Source organism: Prinia subflava, chromosome 8 (genome assembly GCF_021018805.1).
Source record: "Prinia subflava isolate CZ2003 ecotype Zambia chromosome 8, Cam_Psub_1.2, whole genome shotgun sequence".
NCBI classification, from domain to species: domain Eukaryota; kingdom Metazoa; phylum Chordata; class Aves; order Passeriformes; family Cisticolidae; genus Prinia; species Prinia subflava.
Genome location: NC_086254.1, coordinates 7,164,929 through 7,185,148, shown reverse-complemented (window position 1 = coordinate 7,185,148; position 20,220 = coordinate 7,164,929). Strand labels below are relative to the sequence as shown.

Sequence of the window (20,220 nt, the reverse complement as noted above, 5' to 3'; positions counted from 1 at the left end):
TAAATTTCTCTGGGAAAGCCTCCAGCTTACTCAGTAGCTTTGTTCCAGCAAACCAGGCTTTCCTGTGCGTGGTTTGCCCGGCAACTGCACAGGACATTATAAACTGTAATTGCTTCACAGCTTCCCTGTGGAAAGATGGATAGAGGAGGTGGCACCCAGAGAGAACTGGCTCTGGTACAGTGCTCCTGTAACTCACCACAGTGTTCCTGAGTGCTGGTGAGGCTGTGCTGGAGTGTGAGCCTGCGGGGCTGCAGAGCACAGCGAGGTCCTGGTGGAGGATTCCTGTGTTCCTTTGCCTGTACCCTGCTTTTTCTCCATAAGTTAGAGCACTGGGAACATTTAGGCAAGGATGATGATGCACTCTCTTGTTCTTCTTGGAAGCTTTTCCTGTTGGTTTCCTTGTACCCCTGCTTCATGCCTTGCTTCTTTCTTTTTTCCCCCTCTATTTAAAGGGCAGAAAGCCTCCCTTGATCATCTGATCTGCCTGAGTGTAAAACACGATCCTTCAATGTGGCTGCCTTCATTGACAGCCCGTGCCACTCGGTGTTTGTGACAGTGCCTTGAAACACTCGCAGGTGACAGATCTGATTTACCAGGGGAGATCTGATTTAGCTCAACACTGGTGGGCCTGCTCTGGATGTGCTTGGAGACAGAAGGACATGGGAGACTGGAAGGCCCAGGAAGGAGCAGTGCTCTCATTTCGAGTCACTGCCCCCTGTCTAGGTTAGAGTTGAACTTCTGCCTTGGTGTGGCATTGCCAAAATCCTTATCTTTTTGAGGTAAAACTGATTCTTGTAGATATTTTGGTCCTTCAGATAAGGAGGCTGAGTGTATGTCAGCTTTACTTGCATCGAAACCAGCATCTTCTTACTGCTTTAGTCCTTCTTTTAAAGACAGCTGGATGAAGCACTTCAGATCAGAATAATTGTCAACACTTTGGAGAATTTTGTCATGTTCAGGCAATTGCAGTCTTCCAGGCCAGGCTGTCACTAACACTGAGCTCTAGATATGTCAAGCTTTGTGGTGGAAAGCTCAATAATTTGCTTGTCCTGAGCTAAAAAGCAAATAATTGAGGCCTCCAGCTCAGCTGCACAGCAGCGAAGACCACATGGGTGGAGGAGAGGGAGCTGCAGGGTTTCCCTTGTTCTTGCCCCTGAATTTCTGCCTGTGCTGCTGCTTTGTTCCTTCTCAGCATCCTGGTTGCAGCAGCATCTCTGCTCGCGTGAAGAAGCAGGAGAGCAGCATGGAAAATGGAGCAAGGCAGCGTGGGCCAGCCAGGAGTGGCGTTCGCCGGAATGGTGAACTGGGTCAGAAGAAATAGCAGAGCTGTGAATTCAGCAATTTTCATCCTTTACATCAGGAGAGGGGGGGAAAAAAAGCTTTGGTTTCCCATCCCCCCGTGGTGGGAAGGGTTTAGAGCTCGCTCTGTTGGTTATGGCCTTGTGGGGCCTGAGCTGTGGGGCAAAAGCTGATTTAATTCTCCTTCCAGTCTCTGCTCTTTCCAGTTGTCAGGATGAGTACAGTGTATGCTCTACAGCCATGAGTCTCCAAAGCATGGAATACTTATTCTTTGCTTTGTTTCCAGGGCAGTCCCCATACTTAATCATTGTCCTGCAGATACAAACAGAAAAAATCAGACAAGAATGGTCTCTTCTTGTTCTTTCTTTAGTGTTGTATTTTAGGGACAATTTTGGGATTTATAAGGGCAGTGAAATAGTAACATGGCATTGTGCAGACACTTCTGTTAGCAGGGACTGCCTCTCTAGCAAGGAAAATGTGTGTAAAAGTGCCTGTCTTAGCAAGTTATTACAGAAACACTTTTTTCCCCTCCAAGGTTATGTACCAGTCCTGCTGTAAAGTTTATTGACCTATGAGGAATCCCCCACAATTCATCAGAGTGTGCCTTAGACTGTTCCTGACATCAAAGCTTTCCTCCAGGGACCCTTTGTTTCAGTGATAGTCCTCAGAAAAAGTGGTTTAGGTGGATGTGGCTTGGGACTGTCTGCCCCAGGCAATTCCTCAGCAAACCACGAGCCTGAGGGCTGTGGAGAGGTCAGATAATTGTAAAAAAAAATTCTGGAAAATGAGAGGTTGGAAGGGGCACAGGAGGTGACCTAGTTCTGCCCCTGGGTTGGAGCAGGGCTGGCTTTGATGCTGGATTGTGCAAGGGCTTATTGAAGGCACTTTCTCCAGCTGGGTTGGAGTCCACTTGAGAAGAGTCTTTGCTGTTTCCCCAACCACATGTCTGGATTTTGGAGTGGTGGCTCCTGTTGGGCAGGTCTTTGGAAAGCAGCAGTTTTGGGGCAGTATTTGGGAGACTGGACTCAGGGTGAGGATACCCCTTTTCTCACGCAGGGTGAGCAGCTGTAGGACTCCTTTGCTTAAACTCGCTCTGGAAGCTTTATCCATGGAAAAGAGGCTCAAGAAAAGAGCTTGAGCCCAAAGAAGGAGGACTAAAAGCAGGCTTGGGATCTCTTGCATGCCCAGTTCTTGGGGCTGTCTTTCTTTCTGCTTGGCTGGAGCCCAGCATTGGGCAGCAGTGGCTCTGCTGAGCTGCCTGTCCACGAAGTCTGTCACCAAGTCACCCTGTGACAGTGGCCACAGCATTTGTCACAGCACCTTTTGTCAGTTATAGGTGATTACAGCCTGGAACTGGCAGGAAAACTTAACTGCATTACCAAGTAAAGCAGAATAAATCTTACAATTCCATTTGAAGGTTGAAGAAATCCCTTTTTTCCCTAGTTTTGTGTTGCAATTAGCCTAACACTTATTTTCTTTTCCCTTGTGAAGTTATTTCTTGGTCAGTGTGCTTAACCTGTGCTGTCCCCTGTCCCTGTGCTGCCAGGTGTAGGGAGGACCTTGCTGTGCTGATGGCAGGTGATATTTAGTAAGATCTGTTATTGCATTGTTTGCTGATGGTCTTTGGTTTTGTAGATTGGTCAGGCTGAGCATCTGCCAGCCAGTGTGTTCAGGTGTCTGGGATTTCCAGGACACCTTACACCATCCTCCCTTTCTGAAGGAGAAGGGAAATTGAAGTCTGAAAAGGTTGTAGGTTTGTTTGATTGTTTTTGAAACAGAGTTTTGTCAACTTAGTAGGGTTTTTTATGTGTTCTTAGCAGTATCTGTATATCTGTTTATCTTATTGTCAGATATTTTTAATAGAAGGAGTTCACATTCTTATGTCCAGAGCAGTTAAGGCCGAATGAAGTGCAAAAGACAACGTGGTCAGTGCATGGGGTTATAGTGGTGGGTGGTGCTTCAGCTCTGCCTGTATTTCATGCTCAAACGTTGCTCTAATGTGCAGGAACCAACAACTTGAGAGTAGTTTTCTGTCCCCTGCCTTTGGGGAAAGCTGTTAAAATGGGAGATGTTCTTTAGCTGTTAGGAAATGATGCATCAAACTGCGCTGAATGGAAAACTCGCTCCACGGGAGGTAATTTTAGTAGCTGGTTCATTTTACTTCAGGGGAATCTGCATCTGGCAGATGAGAGAGGCAGTCCCTCGACTGCCTGCTTCTGTCCCTGGAGTGTTAAGAGGTTGCCTACTACTCCCAAAGCACTTAGGGCTCCCCAATAGAAGTGCAAAGTGTTGCTGTTACTATCCTGATGCAAAAATAACAGACCTCGTAAAATTTTGTCCGGGCCTTCCTTACAAAAGGCTTAATTGTGCAGGGAAGGCTGGCAATATTTATTTGCATGCAATTTCCTGCCCCAGGGAGCTGGAGATTGTAGCAGACAAAGGACAGATGAAGGGTTGGAGAAGGGAGGCAATTGATGGAGGTGACACTTGGCACACATCGTGCTGAGGCCGTGGGTTTTGTAGGGCTTTTTCTTCTTCCTTTCCCATGCTGGTTAGTTCACTTACTGCCTTGCTTTGTGCTTTACTGCACATCCCATGAAGCCTGATAATCCCTTGCCATTCCCTTTTCCTAGTCCCTACCGAAGTCCTGTCACCCTTCCTGGCAGAAAAGAGACTCGAAAGTGGTTCTTGCAGGTTGTGTTCCGACTAATACTCATTTTCTATAATTTTGTGTATTGAACTTGGTCACAGGATACAGTCAGTGTCTTAAAAAATATGCTAGCTCACAAAATTCCAATTTGATAGCAGCTCAAGGTAGTTATTTTGAATGATTCTCTAAAGGTGCCTCTTTGGGTGATATTTTAAAGTGAAAACCCTCCTGTTTCCCAGTGTTAATGAAAAGAACATTTAACTTGGCTGTTATTTCTTAGGTAAACAAAAGCACATGCATGTCTAGGGAGAAGTGGGAAGGGTTTATCTTTAGCCTACAGTTGTGTTGTAGAGGAAAATTGGGGGAAGAGCTGCAAGCCAGGTGTGTGGAGCATCACACCTTGCTCGTGGGCAGCAGCTCTGCAGAGATGTTCACACAGCAGCCCTTGCCTGGTGCCTCACACGCTGTGAACCATGTGCAGCTCACTGTGTCCAGCAGTTCTCATTTCACACTCACTAAGCATCAACTCAGAAAAATCATCTCTCCAGGCTCCTTGTTGAGGCTGTAACGTGCAAAGCAGCGTTGGAGTCAGAGTAGTAAAGCCTGAAGTTAAATTGTGATATGTAGGACTGGTGAATGGTGATGACATTTCTGATGCTCAGCTTGGCTCTCTGACCCTTAAGACCATGTTACAGCCATCCCTTTGCCTTTTATTGCTGGATTATTCATGTCAAATTTGTGTAGTCCTGTGGGCTGTGCTGCTGGGTGGGAGGGGGTTGGCTCTGTTTGAAAGCCCCAGCACAAACTGCCACACTTGGAAAATTAAAGTGTGTTTGGAGTGGTCTCTAATGACAGCATCAATCTGCATAATAACAGTGGTCTCCTTTTGCCTCCACAGAAATGGAAGCGGTTTGGAATTTGCAGAAGCAAGGTAAGGATGTTGGAAAGAATAAATGAACAAAATTGCTCTGTTGGGAGGGGGAATGAATGAGAGTGGATTCTGTCTGGAGATGCCTGGGTTCAGTTCCTCAGCGCCTGCGGTTTGTCGTGTGGATTTATCTCTGTTTCAGATCACTGGAAGTCAGGACAATAAGCTTTGCTATAATGGTGAGCTGCTTGGAGAGAAGCAGAGTCTCTGAAAGAGCAATAAACCCAGTGTCAAATTAGATTTAATGATTCTTCCTTGTGTGTATACAAAATTGCTTTCTATTTCTGGTGTTGGGTGTCACATCCAATAATAAGTTTCAAATTCTGGTGTATCCCCACAAGTCACCTGAGAAGAGGTTTTGTGTGGGAAGGGCCATGTGTGGAGACCTGTGTGCTGCTGTGGGGAGCAGGCTCTGCTCGGGGGAGCCAGCCTGCCCTGGGGCTGGCTTGGCAGGAAGGGAGCATCCAAAGGAAAAGTCTGTTAACAGCCAAGTACCTTGTGTTTATTTTCAGCCACAGGGCCTGAAAGTAGCTTGTCCAAAACTTAGAATTCTGCTTTCTTTCCAGATCCCAAAAGGATAATCACTTATGATGAAGCCATGGATCGCCCGGATCAATGAAGGTAGCAAGACAAGACTGCCTGTTATAACCTTTCTGCAGCATTTGTGCTGTTCGTGGGGGACAAAAAGGCTTTTATGCTCCTTCTAAATCTTCAGTGCAGCAGAGGAACCATTACTAGAATCACAGGATAATATATACAAATATATATATAGTTATTTAAAAATGGCAACTGAAAGTAATTAGACTTCTTAAGGAATCTGAAAATTTATTTCAACGAGACTACACACGTGATTATTTAATCTCCGGTACTGAATAGATTTTTTTTTTCTTCATTTTTGTTCTGTTTTGTTTTTGTTTAAAGAGTGAATGCAAGTGATTAAGGAATACAGACTCAATTACAAGCCCTGTTTCAAAGTTCCTGCTGTCGTCTGCATGGGCAACAGCAACCCACTGGAGAGGCATTTCCACTTGACAAGGTTTCTGTTTCTTGTTCTGTGACTGTAGTGACACACTAATCACAGGGAAATCAGGATGATTCACCATCCTTCATCTCCCCTTTCCCTTCCACCTCCCCTGTTTGGTTTCTTTATTTTTTTTTTTTTTTTTTTTTTTTTCTGATTGGTTTTCCATTGAATGCTGGAGAAACACCTTGAAGTTTGCAGTTTCTTTTTTTTCTTCCAGAGAATTATAATCCGCATGTTTTGCCAGGAGTAAAGCAGCAATCCTATGCTGGTGATATTGTCTTAAAAGGATCATTCTGCTGAGGGAAAGATGGTAATACTGCAGTTCTAGGATGCATGGTGAAGTCACACAGTTGACCTGGCTCCTGTTACACGTTGGACTATTGCAACTGAAGAATTATTTCATTTTAAAAGACAACATGGAAAAATAAGCAATCTGTTTAGGCATTTAATATGGAAAAAAAACCAAAAAAAAAACCACCCCACTGTTCCCACAGTTTAATGCCATTGTATTACTGGGAGCAAGAAAAAAAAAAAAGACAAAAAAAAAGTATCTTCTGCTTTCAACTGTAGGTGCTTCATATTTGCTCTGTCTGTCTCCTAACACTAAATGTGCTGGATTTTTTTCCCATTTTCATTGGAAAACTGAAGATGAATTGAGTTCTGCTAACTTTCACCCTTCTTGAATTATTTTTTCTCTTAAAAAAAATCAAAATAACAAAAAAATGAAAAAATTAAAAAAAAAAAAAAGAAAAAAATGGGAATTTGAATCCTTTTCAATTTGTCCATGGAACGCCAATGGCTGGGCTTCCTGCCCCTTGGAAATGCTCTTTTATATTTTAATGCAGTCTGTGTATTTCCGGGCTCTGCTTCTAATTATCTCTTAATAAAAATATATTTTATTACAAAAAAATGGAGGACTTAGGAATGAAAATAATAATTTTAAAAAATAATAAAAAAAAATAATCCCAGGGAAAGGAAAGCTTCCTAGCAGTGGTAGGGAAGGCTGAGCAGAGTGCAGGTTCCAGCTGTGTAACCCCTCTGTCCCATTGCAACTTGTGTAACGTGTCCAGATCATCTGGGGGTCAGGTAGTTTCTTCTGGGTTTTTTTTAAAGGTGGAAAATTCACAGGGTCCAGTGCAAGAGCAAGAAATGATTAAAGCAAAAATGGGTTCGTTGACCAGCCTGAGCTCCCCATGTACCCAGTGCTCATCGTGGGTGTCTGTGGCCTGATCCTGCCTCCTGGATGTCCAAATCTGCAGCAGTTGGTGTTCCCTAAAATGAGACTGGACCCTCTGGGGGATTGTGAGGAATAGATAAACCCAAAACTTTGGAATACCCTTTGTGCTTAGATCTGTCCATCAAGCCATCGAGCCACTGTCTGGTCACCAGAGGGTTCCACAGGGCTCTGTCCCCAGCCCATTTCTCTCCAACATCTCATTAACAGCCTGTGTTCAGGACTCAAAGAAATACTAATTTTGCTGACAGACTAAACTGGGAGGAACTGTTGACTCCCTCGGGGGCAGAGAGCTCTCAAGAAATTAGAGATGGGCAATCACCAACTGTATGAAGTTTAACAAGGGTGAGTGTCAGATGCTGCACCTGGGATGGGCAGCCCTGGGTACACTGGGAATGAGAGGCTGGAGAGCAGCACCATGGAAAGGGAGCTGGGCCATGGCCCGTTGGATCCGAGTCAGCAGTGCCCTGGCAGCCAGGGAGGGCAGCAGAGTCCTGAGGGGCACCAGCCCAGCATGGCCTGTCCTGCTCTGCTCTGCACTGTTGCAGCCTCACCTTGAGCTCTTGGGGCAGTTCTGGGCACCACAAGATAAAGACCCCTATTAGAGAAGTGGGAAGGGTCTGGAGGGAAAGCCTTGTGAGATCACTTGGTTTGTTCAGCTGGAGAAAAGGAGAGTGAGGGGAGACCTCATTGTGGTCTTCAACATCCTCCAAAGGGGCAGCAGAGGGGCAGCTACCAATCTCTCCACTCTCATGACCAGTGACAGGGAATAGCCTGAAGCTGAGTCAGGGGAGGGTTAGGTTGGATAGCAGGAGAAGGTTCTGCACCCAGAGGGTGGTTGAGCACTGGAACAGGCTCCCCAGGGAAGTGGTCACAGCACCAAACTTGTCTGATTTCAAGAAGAGTTTGGACAATGCTTTCAGGCACAGGGTGGGATTCTTTGGGTGTCCTGCACAGGGCCAGCAGTTGGACTCGATGATCCTGATGGGTCTTTTCCAACTCAGAATACTCTATGATTCTATCTCTTTCTTTTTTTTTTTTTTTTTAATTAGGAGTATGTAGCATGTGTTTTTTTTAATTGTTTTTATACTTTTAATAAGATTGTTCCTGAATGAGACACTTGAGTTCATGGTGGGACAATGAAATTGAATTCTGTACCTTGTGTAAGACGCTCGCTTTCTGCCACGCTTAAACATTTGACTATGGATTGCCTACTCCATTTGATGTATCCAAAGCTATATAGTATAATTCTGAGTGTGATACTATATAGTCATCATGTATTGTATCAGTCCAGGTTCGGAAATGTGTGGTTGGCCAGTCGCAAATACTTCTGTTTCACCTATAAACTGTACCACCTCTACAGGTGTGTGTAACTTTGAGATGTATAACATGTTTACAGATGTGCCCAACATCTAGTCCTCCAACGTTCCTATTTTTAATTCTGTTGAGTCTCCTAACTGCTTGCCAAAAGTCGGAATCGTCTCCAGCTCTGCTGCTGAAGAGCTGGGGCGTTCCTGAGCTTTAAAGTGTTGAACAAACTGGATGGTGGGGCTGGGAAAATGAAGGCGGAAGAAATGTTCTTTTTCCTTTTTTATTATTATTATTTTCAAAAAGTTGAAGGCTAATAAGCAAAGTTTCCAGTTTGTTTTACTGGCTTTAAGGCTCTGCTGTGTATTTATTTGCCTTGTGTAGTCACTTGTCGCCTTAAGGGCTGGGTTCCATTAAAAAAAAAAAGAAAAAAGAAAAAAAAAAGACAAAAACACCCTGTTTTGCTTCCCTGGGGTCTGTGCTGTCCTGTACCCCTGCCCCAGGTCCCTGCTTGGGACGATGCAGGAATTGAGCAGCACTAACCCTGCGCCTCTAGAAAGGTCTGAGTCTTGCTGAATATTTGAGGACTCATCTTGGCCCAGTCCAGTCTGTCACCTAAATAGCAAAAGAAATGCTGAGAGAAACACGGTTCGAGCGCTGGGTTGGGCTGGATTTCCCCCGATGCTCATCTCTGTGGCTTTGCCTCGCCAGCGGGACCCATCCAGAAACGCCCTCGGCAGCACCTTCTCTGCTGTATTTCTGACCACCCTCTGTTCAGATGTCTGTCTGTCTGTCTGTCTCCATGAGCTCCACGGCGTGTGCTCAGTGCTGAGCAGTTAGGAATTCCTGTCTCTGAGCTCCTGTAGCTCCGGCTCCCCAGTCTGGGATGTATTTCTGGGATAGACTATTGCCTAGAGCCAGGCAGGACCACAGAAGGAACTTCCTTGTGCTGTCGTGTAACTCACCCTGTCGCTGTCTGCAGTCCTCCCCAAGTCCTCACACAATTCTTAACTGAGCACTTATTAAAAATATCTTAAGATTTAATCTGTTTTCTGATTATTTTTGTGTAAACTTATAAAAAAAAAGCAAAAAAAAAAAAAAAAACAAACAAACAACAAAAAAAGAAAAACTGAAATTGAGCTGTGACTAATTTAGCACATTGAAATAATGATAAGGTGTTACTGATAAGTCTCTTGTTTTGTTTTGTTTTTTTGTTTGACTCAGAGTATTAGTACTGTAGCATAAACCAAATACAGCCCGGGAAGGGGAGCAGCAGCCTCCTGTCCTGGGTGTGCACCCAAGGGTGTCTGTGGGGGCGAGGAGCCGGCCGTGCGTGTGCGTCCCACTCGCGAGGAGAGCGAGCGTGTATTTATTTGTGCCATTGTTTTCATTACACTGAGTAAAGAAAGTTTTAAAACAAAACCCCTTCAGTACGTGTAGTATCGGAAAGCGGCGCTAAGGGTGAGATCGTGACCTATTTTTTTATTAGCTATGAAGATACTAATTCAGGTGAAGGTTTCTTGTTTCTGTTCCAGTTGTGAGTCCCTTTCCTCTGGTGTGTTTATTGGAGTGAGGATTCCTGCACAGGCAGGGGCTGTCTCCTTTCTCCTCTGGTCATTCCCCACCTCTCCTCCTCTGCCAGCAGCTTTTTTGGGTTTCTCTTGTACAGGGTCTTGTGTAATCAGAGCGTGTAGTGCCAGCCAGATCCAGCTTGAGGGCTGCTTGCTTTTTGGTGGATCATGGAGTGTTCTGTGTGCTCCAAGGAGTGATTTAACAACTGCTCCATGACAGTGGTTTGGGGCCTTCAGTCTCTGCTCTCTCCCACTCCAGTTTGGTGGATTGGCAAAGCAATGGCTTTCAAGCTTTGCTTGGAGTTTGGTTTTGGTTTAAACCCAGCTCAATTCCCTGGGAAACCTGGTAGAAATCTCTTTGACCAGTGGCTAGCCCCAGTGCATGGATTCTGTCACTAACCCACTTCAAACCTTTCTGAGCTAGTAAATCCTGCTTTTTGCCTTTCATAGCTGCTGTGAACTTCTTTGAAATGTGGAAAGAAACCCAGTTCTCACTAGGCTGTGAGTCGGGCGGCTGGGAGTGGGTGATGGGTGAACCAGCCAGCTAAATGGAAAGAAAAATTGCTTCCTGCTAGGAAAAAACTAAGAAAAAAGAGCTGGAAGTTGTGCTCCCAGTTGTGTGTGTAATGAGTGCTTTGACCTTCAAGAGAGTGTTATGGTAGCACCATAGTGTCCTTTCCCAAGTGGCCAGTGGGTGACCTCGGGACATCTGGGAGTGATGGCATTCACAGCCAGAACTGCCGGTGGTTCTCCTGTGTGTCCAGGTTTTGATCTTGATTCAGTAAATTGCTGTGGTGTCCCAGGCTTTCAGGAGTCTTACCCTCTCATCCCTAGAAGACTTTTCTGTCCGTCCATCCATTGTGATTGGTTTTTCTTACAGAGGCTGTTTACCAGGGAGCTGGTTGAGGTCAGGAGGGGAGAGAACAAGGATTCACCCACTTTAAAGCTGCTGCACTTTTTCACACTGGTGTGTAAGGCAGGAGAAGGGCTGGTGTGGTGGAGTAGCCAAGAAAGCCAGAGTTACTCTGGCTTTGGCCACCACCGGAGCGTTTTTCCATGTGGGAAAACCCTGGTGCCTGCTGGTGGGAAGGAGATCTCCAAGTGCTGCCTTGAAGGGATCACAGAGCTTTAGAGGTTTGCCCAGTCCTTGGTACACCCCAGGGTCAGGCTGGCTCCTCTGTCCTGCCCAAGATCCTCTAAAGCAACAGGAGAGTGGAGCTGTGGGGAGCTAAAAGAGCCCTGTGGTGGACCTCATGTTCTGGGCATGAACCCACTCCCTGTGCTGGGACTGGAGCAGGAGTCCTGCCTGTGCCCTCAGCAGGGGAAGCTGAGCTGGATTTATCTTGACTGTTAATCAGAAAGCTTCGTATAACGTGTCCAGAGCTCTAAAGCCATTTTGTAAGATAGCAGTGTCCCTTTTCTACAGCCTTATTAATGAGTAGAGGATCTTTAAAAAGAAGAAAACAAAAAAAAAAATGGAATTGTTCATTTCTTTCTGTGGTATGAAACTTGTGTACTGCAAACTTCTGAACATTTAGCAAAAATACAACTTACAGTTTTCTTAAAAAAAAAACAAAACCAACAAAAAAATCCCCAGCCTGTCTGCTTTCCATACGGTCTTTCCTCAGGTGCTAAATAAGGGTTCCAAAAATGGATACTGCTTTAGGAGTTTCTGCTTTATTCTTAAAATACATATTTTTTTGCGTAGGTGTTGTAAAGATATTTTAACTAGAATTTTTTTTTAATGTAAATAAGATTATGTCTTTAATTTTTGTTTTATCTCCTTGTTGTCCATATTGAATAGTCTAATTTCCATTTTGATCCTTTTGAGAAGGACCCTCTTATGCCCTTCCCCGAAGACATTTCATTAAGTGTTGCTGCATTTAAGAACGAATCTACAACTGTTCATTGTCTTGGATTAATGCTGATGCTGCTGCTATAAGTAACCCTGAAAATCAAGAATGTGTGATGCACTTTTGTTTCTCGTTTTTATTGTTTTGTTTTTTAACATGACCATGTAGTTCCTCTGCGGATAGTTGAACCCTCCTGTAACACAGCCACTAGCTGGGGGAGCGTAGGAACTGGGGGAGCCGGGGTGTAGGACAGGGTTGGACCTGATTTTGGTGCTGACCTCTGGGAATTTCTATGCAAACGCAAGCAAAGGAGAACTCTTTAACTTGAGAGAACACTGTGCTTTTTTATTTTTTATTATTGTTGTTTTTTCTTTTTTCTCTCCCTTCTTTTTCTCAAGCTGCTATTGGAAGGGTGGTGCAAATCCCTGAGGTTTTCAGCTTCTCCTTCCTCCATGGCTGGTGGTGCAGGAAAGGTGCCTGAGTAACTTGTAAAGTAGAAAAACCTCAGCCAGCTCTTGTCTCCGGTTTTAATATATTTGTTTTCTATTTGAATTTATCTCTAGAAGGAAACTGTTCATCTCTACAAAAAGATCTTTTGAATGCTTTATCTCAATGTGAAGTTAACCAGCAGTATTAAGGATTGCATGGCCTCCGTCCTGCCCTTATCCCACCAGCTCCTTCTCCACCTGGGGAGCACTCAGTGCGTGAGCTCTGATGTTTTCTAAGGAAAAAGTGAGGTGAAGCCATCCACCCAGCCAAACCCTGGCAGTAAAAGGCTTAGGGAGCAGTGGAGGGAGGTCTCACTGCATCAAGGCGCTGCCAGGAGGTGCAGGCAGGTCCAGAACCTCTTCTCTTTATGGGTCATGCCTGGACCATGGTGGGGGATGTGTACCCTGGAGAAGGAGTTAACTGGAGGGGAAAAAGGGATTTTACTTGACTATTTGTAGAAGATCCTGTAGGAATATTAAGTACCTCTCTGCAAAGTGGGGGAAGAGTAAGGAAGGTCTAAAGTCGTGCAGGAAAAACACTTGGGGTTTACAACTGCCTGGAAAATAGTCTACAAATCCATAGGCCAGAGCTCTCTGCCTGTTTAGTTAGTATTTTCAGCATCCATTTATTTCTTTTTCGGCCAGCGTTTGCTCTTTTACACACCCAGGTGTGTGTGTACATCTGACTCAATGTGCCTTGCATGTGTGCTTAGTCTTTCTGGAGAGAGGTGGTGGGGTGTGAGCTGGGGACGTGGCCGGGAGGGTCACTCCCCACCCACACCGAGGCTTCCTTAGTGTCCCGGTGACCCTTTGGATCAAAATGAGACCTGGACTCCAGCCTGTGTGGTGGCTGTCTTACTTTGGGGATGATGTCCTGTGCAGTGGCACCTGTGACTTCAGAGGGGAGTGGGAGGGAGAGAAAGAAAAGCTGCTTCGCTCTTCTGTGGAAAAAAAAATCAGTATTGCCATGGTTTGCCTGCAGAGCTCAAACAAGCCGAGGTCTGGAACCGGCTTTGCTGGAGTTCAGACTCTCTGTGGCACCATGATCCCATTATCCAGAGGATTTATTCCCTGCCAGGTTGTGGTTCTTGTTTCTGTGGGGTTTATGAGATTTTTTTTTGTAAAGGAGAAGTCAACACGCCTTGCTTGAAGTTAACGAAATCCAAACGCTTGTGTTTGCAGTCAGTGACTCAGAACTCCAAGCTGTGCAATTCTGGGTTCTCCATCTCCCTCCCCAGCGTGTGATGATTCTGTCCGAGTCTTTCTGTACTTCTGCCACAGTAAATGTGAAAGCTTGCTTGCATTATTTTTTAGAAATGCATTTTGCACACTCGGGTTTCGCTGAAGCTCCGTGAAAAGGTTAGTTTGAAGCAGATGAATAAAGCTATGCACATGTTTTGAAAGTTTAATTTGTGTCTCATTACCAGAAGTGACTTATCTGCCCTCTTTTGCATTCCTGTGCTGTCATTGCCTCCATTCTCTTCACCATCTCGGAGGGTATGATGTAAGGTGACAGTTCTTTGCTGACAGCTGTAGCAGAAAACTGGCGCTTCTTGATTTTTTTAGTAGCCTTTCTCCTTTGCTTTCTCTGTATCTCTCTGTATAGCTATATAAATATATATATATTATTTTTTTATTTTAAAGAGCCTACTTTAGTAATTGAATGGGAGGGAGCGGGGTGTGCTGGCTTGTGTTTCAGATACGCCTTGTGCTGTCAGATGAACCAGTGCCCTTTTTGTCTCCGGGGAGGGCGTGGTGGTGGCACCCACCGGTGTCCCCGTGGGGATGGGGAGCCCCCACGCAAAGCAGCTTTGGGGAGGGGATGGAGACCAGTCCACTGCGCTGCAGGCCGGTGGCGTGGGCAAACTCGAGGCTTCTAATGGCAAAATGAACCAGGAGGAATCCTACCGCTGTGTATTCCCACTGTGAGGCAGGAGGGACAGGGTTCCTCGCTATCCCGCTGCAGGGCTGGAGTGGAGACTGGGTTCCCTCCAGCCTCGGGGGTGAGAGCTTTATTTTGGTTTTGTTTTCATGCGTTGGGTGCGTTGGGTTGCAGGTACCACCTTTGGAAACGTGTTGCTTAGCCCAGAGCCTGTGTGCGGGAGAGTGGGGATTTTGTGACAGGAGAAGGACCCTGACAGCTTTCTCCTCCTGTTCCCTTCGCCGTGGCAGAAATTTGTACTAACTTGACAGCTTTTTTTCATACAGAACAGGGCTGCTTTTCTATCTACCATCACACGTGTACTTACACACCTTCAGTGGCTTCCCAGCCTCTGAAGGTCCTCAACTTGTTTACTGGGGGGACTGATGCCCCTGTCTCCCCCTTCCCTGGATATTTCAGTGTTAAGGGCGGTGCAAAACACAACCGCGCCGGGGCTGGAGAGAGATCCCTGCAGGCAGAGCCGGGCGGGGTCTGTCTCCTCTCCTGCCCCCTTCCCCCGTCGATAAGTTCTCATTTCGTTCCTGGTTTGTATTCAAATCACTGCGAGGGGTCGTGCTCTCCCTGCTCAGGAGCTGAATTACCTCTGACCTGCGGAGAGGGGCAGCCCCTCTTTGGTGTCGATGTTGTAGTGTGCGACCACACGGATCAGTCAAGGTAGTCTTTGTTTCCTTCTCCCCTCCCCGGTAATTTCTGATTAGGTTAATGCACTCTGTGTGCCCAGCTGGAAAAGCGTAGGCGTTTTCCCGGTGGTGAGAGGGTGGCTAGAGGATTTTAGTGTAAAACCTGCTGTAGCTGTGTCTGGCGCAGCCCCTTGCGCTGGTGTGGGTGATGTCACGGACTGTAAGGATAGGTAATGTCCATGAGCTGTAATGGCATGATGTATCTTTACCAATGATGTCATACTTCACACTAAATGTTTAAGAGAAAAAAAAAAAAGGAAAAAAAAAAAAAAAAAGAACCTTACCTGAAATTTTGTTTATTCTGCACCAACAGGTCTTCAAAATTTATCCAAATTTTATTATTTTATCAGGAAAAAAAAAAGAAATTTGTGTAGATCGAATACGTTAAGACAGACAATAAGTGATGTAAATTGTTGAATAAAAATTTTAAAGTTTGTGGGTGTCAGTGTGACTTTCTTTTTTGCGTTTTCAGGGAGCAGCCTGGGTTTAGATCCCAGAGGCCTGGCAGTGCTGTGTGTACACAGGTGGGGTGGAATGCAGGTGTCCTTTACTTTGTCGGGGGAAGGAGAGGGCAGGGAGGGAAAAAACCAAGGGTTTCTGTGCAACAGTGAAGGTCTCAGCCTCCCTCAGGGTGAGCCCCACCACACTTCAGCCCAGCTTAAAATAAATAGGAAAGAGTCTGGTCCCTGCTCCTGCAATGGGGACGTGCAACCTCAGTCCCAAACACACAACACAAACACACACCAAGCTGATTTATGTTTTTCTTTCAGTCACATTTATTGGCAATTGTGGCGGTCGGTACCGTTTTGGGAGTGTTGTTCCATAAGCAGTGGCAGTACGAGAGGGGGTGGTTATTTCGGGAGGGGAGTATTAGCACCAAGAGGGAGCCGGTGAGCTTTGGAAACCTTGCAGAGATGTACTGGGAAATGGGGAGCTACTGCTGGACACGCCTGATGGATTGGATCTGGGAGGTCTGGGCGTGCGAACCCCACTCTCTCCAGTGCTTGTAGTCTCCACCGTGGTGGTCAAACTCCAGGACGTACTGGTAGCCACGGTACCCGGGATACTGGTAGCACACCCAGCTGGAAGAAAAGGACAGAGAGGTAAGCAGGGGGGTTACAGGGTGTCGCCCTCCCCGTGGTGGCAGCGGATTGTCCCTGCTGCTGCTGGTCCTTGGCCCGTCACTTACGCGCCACACTGGATCTTCATGGAGCCCACTTCGTTGTTGGCCCAGCCCATGGCCTGCAGCGAGGGGTAGTCATCAGCAATCTCCCACTGGCGGCCGATGAAGTTGTCTTTCTCGAAAATGGTGATCTTGGATTCCTTGTGATTCTGTGGGGGGGAGCAGGGGGTGAGGGGGAGGTGGTGCTCCCTCCCCAGCGTGGGTGGGATTGGCAGAGCTGTCGCTCCCTGCACCATTACTCAGAGGGAGGTGTTCAGACCCTGGCTGTTGGGAGTTTTCTGGGTGGCTGGGAGCTGTCAGCTATGCCACAGCTACTGTCTCAAGCTGGCTGCCCCCTAGCTCTGATCATGTACAGCTTGCCCAGAAATTCCCTGAAAGCTTTTAAAAACAGGACAGAAAGAGCAAATCCTGCTGGGATTGAGGGGGGAAGCGCTGAGCCTGCCCCCGGTGTAGCTGTGTTTTCCCTTCCTAACCTCCCTGCCGTGGCCTGGGACATTTTAAGGGGACCAGAGCTGCGTGGGACACTCACTGCGGAGCAGACGGGGCGGAAGGACATCAGGCGCTCGATGTGGTAGGCGTTGCTGCCGCTCCAGGCGTCCCAGCGCGGGTACTCTCCCCTCTCCAGGATGAACTGCTGCCCGCAGAAGCCGGTGTGCTCGTAACCGACCCAGCTGCAAAAACAGAGCGAGGGCTGCCAGGGCTTCCTGCAGCAGCTCCAGGCATCCTGCTGGGAGCTGGCACAGGGGCAGGATGGAGGTGCAAGGAGGAGGTTGGGGTCTGGCCTCTGCCCACAGCTTGGGAGGAGAGGAAGCGGTGCTGGATGTGGGCAGAGAACCCAGGACTGTGAAACTGCATCTGGTGCTGCGGAGGCACCCATACGGCCTCCCTGGCTGTGGTGGGAGATGGGGAGATCCTGGGGCCCATCCTGCATTGGGGGCTCTTCCCCCTAGCTGCTCTGTCATTATTTATGCAGACCAGCATCGTTTCAGGATGCCTCAGCTGCCCTTCTCTCCCAGAGGCCTCGTTTCTTACTTGTTTCCCAATTACAACCTGACACCGCTGGAAGGACCTGAATTCCTGATGCCCAAAGCAGGCAGAGCCCATCTGGCTCTGAGCAGAGAGCAGGGACCTACGGCCTTTCCCCTTTCCACCTCTCCCCCTTGCTGAAAACAATCAGGGAGAGGTGAGTGGGATGCCTCCACCCTGCAGGACACATTTTGCAAGCCCTGGTGCTGCCCACACAGCACTTGCCTGTCCCCAGGGTGGGGATGTCCCCTTAAGGAGACTGGGGACAGAGCCACAGGCAGAGCAGGGAGACAGAGCCTGGCCTGGGGGTTGGAAGGTGGGTGGCATGGGCTGTGCAGTGCATGGATCCCCTGCTGATGGGGTACAAAGGGTGCCAGAGGGGCTCGAGGTTTTCCTGCCACTGACCCAAACCGGGCCCCAATGCCATGACCTGCAGCCAGCCCGCCCTGTGCAAGGTGAACAGCCTGATTAGGAACACGTCAACTGGAGCAGGGAGCTGATTACAGCGTGAGCACGCACGCTGCTGTAATCCCATTAGCATTACACGTCCTAAAGATAGCAGCACAAATCTATCTCGTCTGCTCCCCGCCCCGGCGGGATGCGCGCCGCGGGGACCGCTCCCGGCGCTCCGCCTCCCGAGCCGCTCGGGAGCTGCCTGCCTGTGCCAGGGAAGATTCCCGTGGAAGAATCCAGCTCTGCTCCCTACCCCTCTCAGGACTGCAGAAGCTGCGGGAAGGTTCTGCCCTGCTCTGGGAAGCTGGGCAGTGCAGGGAAAGCCCAGAGCAGGGCTGGGCCCTGGGCAAGAGGTGGCTCTCTAGGGCTGGTGCTTCATGGGGTTTCACAGGCAGGATGGGGACCAGGCTAAGCCAGGCCACTCACTGAGCACTGACCCTCTCTGCATCCTTGGGCAGCAACCCTGCTCCAAACCTGACTGGTCCAACACTGCAGGAGGCAGTTCTGGGTGATGCCAAAGGCGTTGCCACTGTCCTCTGGCCCTCTCTCTGTATCAGTGCTGCCCGGGTCGGGCTGCTCTACCCTGGTAGGGTGAGATTCCCCCATGCCTGGCTTCCCTTGGCCGTGGTGCTTGGCTCCAGCCAAGCAGAATGGGGACAGCCGGTCCCACTCCACGCTTGGGCACCCCTCTCCCAGCCAGCCCACCTGGGGAAGCAGCCCCTCCACTGGCAGCTGGGTACTCACGCGCCACATTCCACCTTCAGGGAGCGGATGTTGTCGAAGCCACATTCCATGATGTTTGGACAGGCCGAAGTGAACTCCATCCTCTTGCCCTGGAAGTTTTCTTGGTCGTACACGGTGATCTGGAATGGAGAGTGAGCTGCCGAGTGGGAAACTGCCCAGCAGTGGCCCCAGGCAATTCAGCGCCTCTTGGAGACGTTGTGTGGCTCCGTCAGGGAGAGAGCCAGCGGAGGCTGCACCGGGCACCCCTCTGGGCTGGGACACAGCCCCGCACATGTCCCTGCACTGCTGGCCCCGCCACGCCCTGCCTTGGTGTCGGGGGAGCTGCAGGCTGGCCCCCGCTCCGCTCTCCTGCTCACCCCTGCGGAGATCAGTTCCCGGGGCAGCGGTGCCGTCCGGAGAGAGGAGCGGAGCCGTTCTGGGACGGGTGGGTGGCAGGGCTGTGGCTGGCGGTTCTCCCGGCCTCTGCTCCGAACGCTCTAGGGCAAAGAGGATTAACGGGGGAAATGGCCAGGGGCACCTCCCCGGAGGGCTGCGGCTGACGGTCTCTTCTCCCTTGACAGCTCCAGGCTTCGACGGGATTCTCCTCACTTTTGCACGTGTTTCTCCTCTCCCTCTCTGCTCCCTCATCGACCTGTGGCCCTGGGGCTGTTGCCAGACCCCTTGGGGCTTCTCCCTGCCTTGCTCCACAGTGCCCACTGCCCACGCTCACCCTGTCTGCATGGACAGGGGAGGGCAAACAAGAGCTGGTGGCTTTTGGGGACTGTGTAACTGCCTGTCACGGGATGGCTGGTGAGAGCAGGGCACAGCGGGCCCAGGGTGCCGTGAAGAGCCTTATGAAAAACACCCGGGAGATATTTGAGCAGGCAGGAGGCACGTTCCCATGGGCAGAGGACAGGGGTGCCTGATTCCCATGCTTGTCCCTACCTTACTGCTCATGGTGCAGATTTCCTGGCCCCAGAGGATGGGCTTTGCCCTTCTCCCTGTTCCCTACCTGCACACAGGGAAAGGCGAAATACAGGGGCTGTGAGGACATACCTTCCACGGGCCCATGGGAACAGGCAGAGGGTTTGTCTGAGCCATCTTTGCTGCTGGATTGGTGTCTGGAGAAGGAAGGAAAAGCCATTTTTATTGCAGCATGTCCCTGTGCATCCCTGCTGCCCGCTCGCGAGGCTGGGGGACAGCTCTGTGCCCTCCACCCACGGCGCCTGTTCGAGGACAGCTGCCCCACTGCTGAGGACAAGCCACACCAGTCACAGCCACAGCGAGACCCTCTTGCCAGCCCCAGGAGGGGGAAGGGGGCACAGAAGAGGGCTGTGGGGCACATCCAAAGCAGGGTGCTCCCTTCTCACCGTTGCAGTGCCCTTTCCCTCCTCCCTGCCAAGCGCCAGAGCCTAATCCCCCTTTCTCCTTCCCCAAGGCCAGACCACTGCTAGAAAAAGCACCCCTGAGCCAGAGCAGGGGGCTTCAGTGGACATGGGCTGCCCTGTGCCTGGCAGTGTCCAGCAGACCCACCTGATCCCCTCCCCAGTGTCCCTCGGGAGGCACGGTGGGCTCCCATGGCTAATGGTGGGAGATGCCACCCGGCGTGCCATGCCGGTGGGCACCGGGAGCGGGGTGCTCTGCTCTAGAGGGGTTCTCATCCCCCCCAGCTGCCAGCAGGGACGTGTGAGCCTGTCTTATGCCATGGGAAACAGCAACAACCCCTCTGGGTGTCTTTTGCCACCAGGCAGGAGGAAGGGTGTCTGCCCGGCCGGCTGGCAGCGGAGGGGTGAGGTGGGAGAGGTGCGCATCGCTCCAGGACTCACCTAGCTCAGGCGGTTACTGCTGCTTCACCCAT

At 49.1% G+C, this 20,220-nt stretch overlaps 2 protein-coding genes across 3 annotated transcripts in view; one reads left to right on the top strand and one right to left on the bottom strand.

Moving 5' to 3' along the window:
- NUFIP2 (nuclear FMR1 interacting protein 2) overlaps positions 1-9,555 on the top strand; it is an 18,298-nt gene extending 8,743 nt beyond the window's left edge. The window contains exons 3-5 of one of the 2 annotated variants that reach the window (XM_063402661.1): positions 4,848-4,880; positions 5,444-5,498; positions 5,799-9,555. In XM_063402661.1, the coding sequence (XP_063258731.1) occupies positions 4,848-4,880; positions 5,444-5,496 (86 nt within the window). In that variant the 3' untranslated portion in view covers positions 5,497-5,498; positions 5,799-9,555. Of the gene's footprint in view, positions 1-4,847; positions 4,881-5,443 lie in introns of both variants that reach the window. The other variant, XM_063402660.1, reaches the window with a different exon arrangement.
- CRYBA1 (crystallin beta A1) lies at positions 8,161-20,220 on the bottom strand. The gene is given in 8 exon segments (XM_063402662.1): positions 8,161-16,059; positions 16,167-16,309; positions 16,690-16,831; positions 18,384-18,502; positions 18,740-18,859; positions 19,419-19,483; positions 20,189-20,201; positions 20,203-20,220. Coding segments are annotated over 8 exon segments (768 nt in total). The 3' UTR covers positions 8,161-15,911.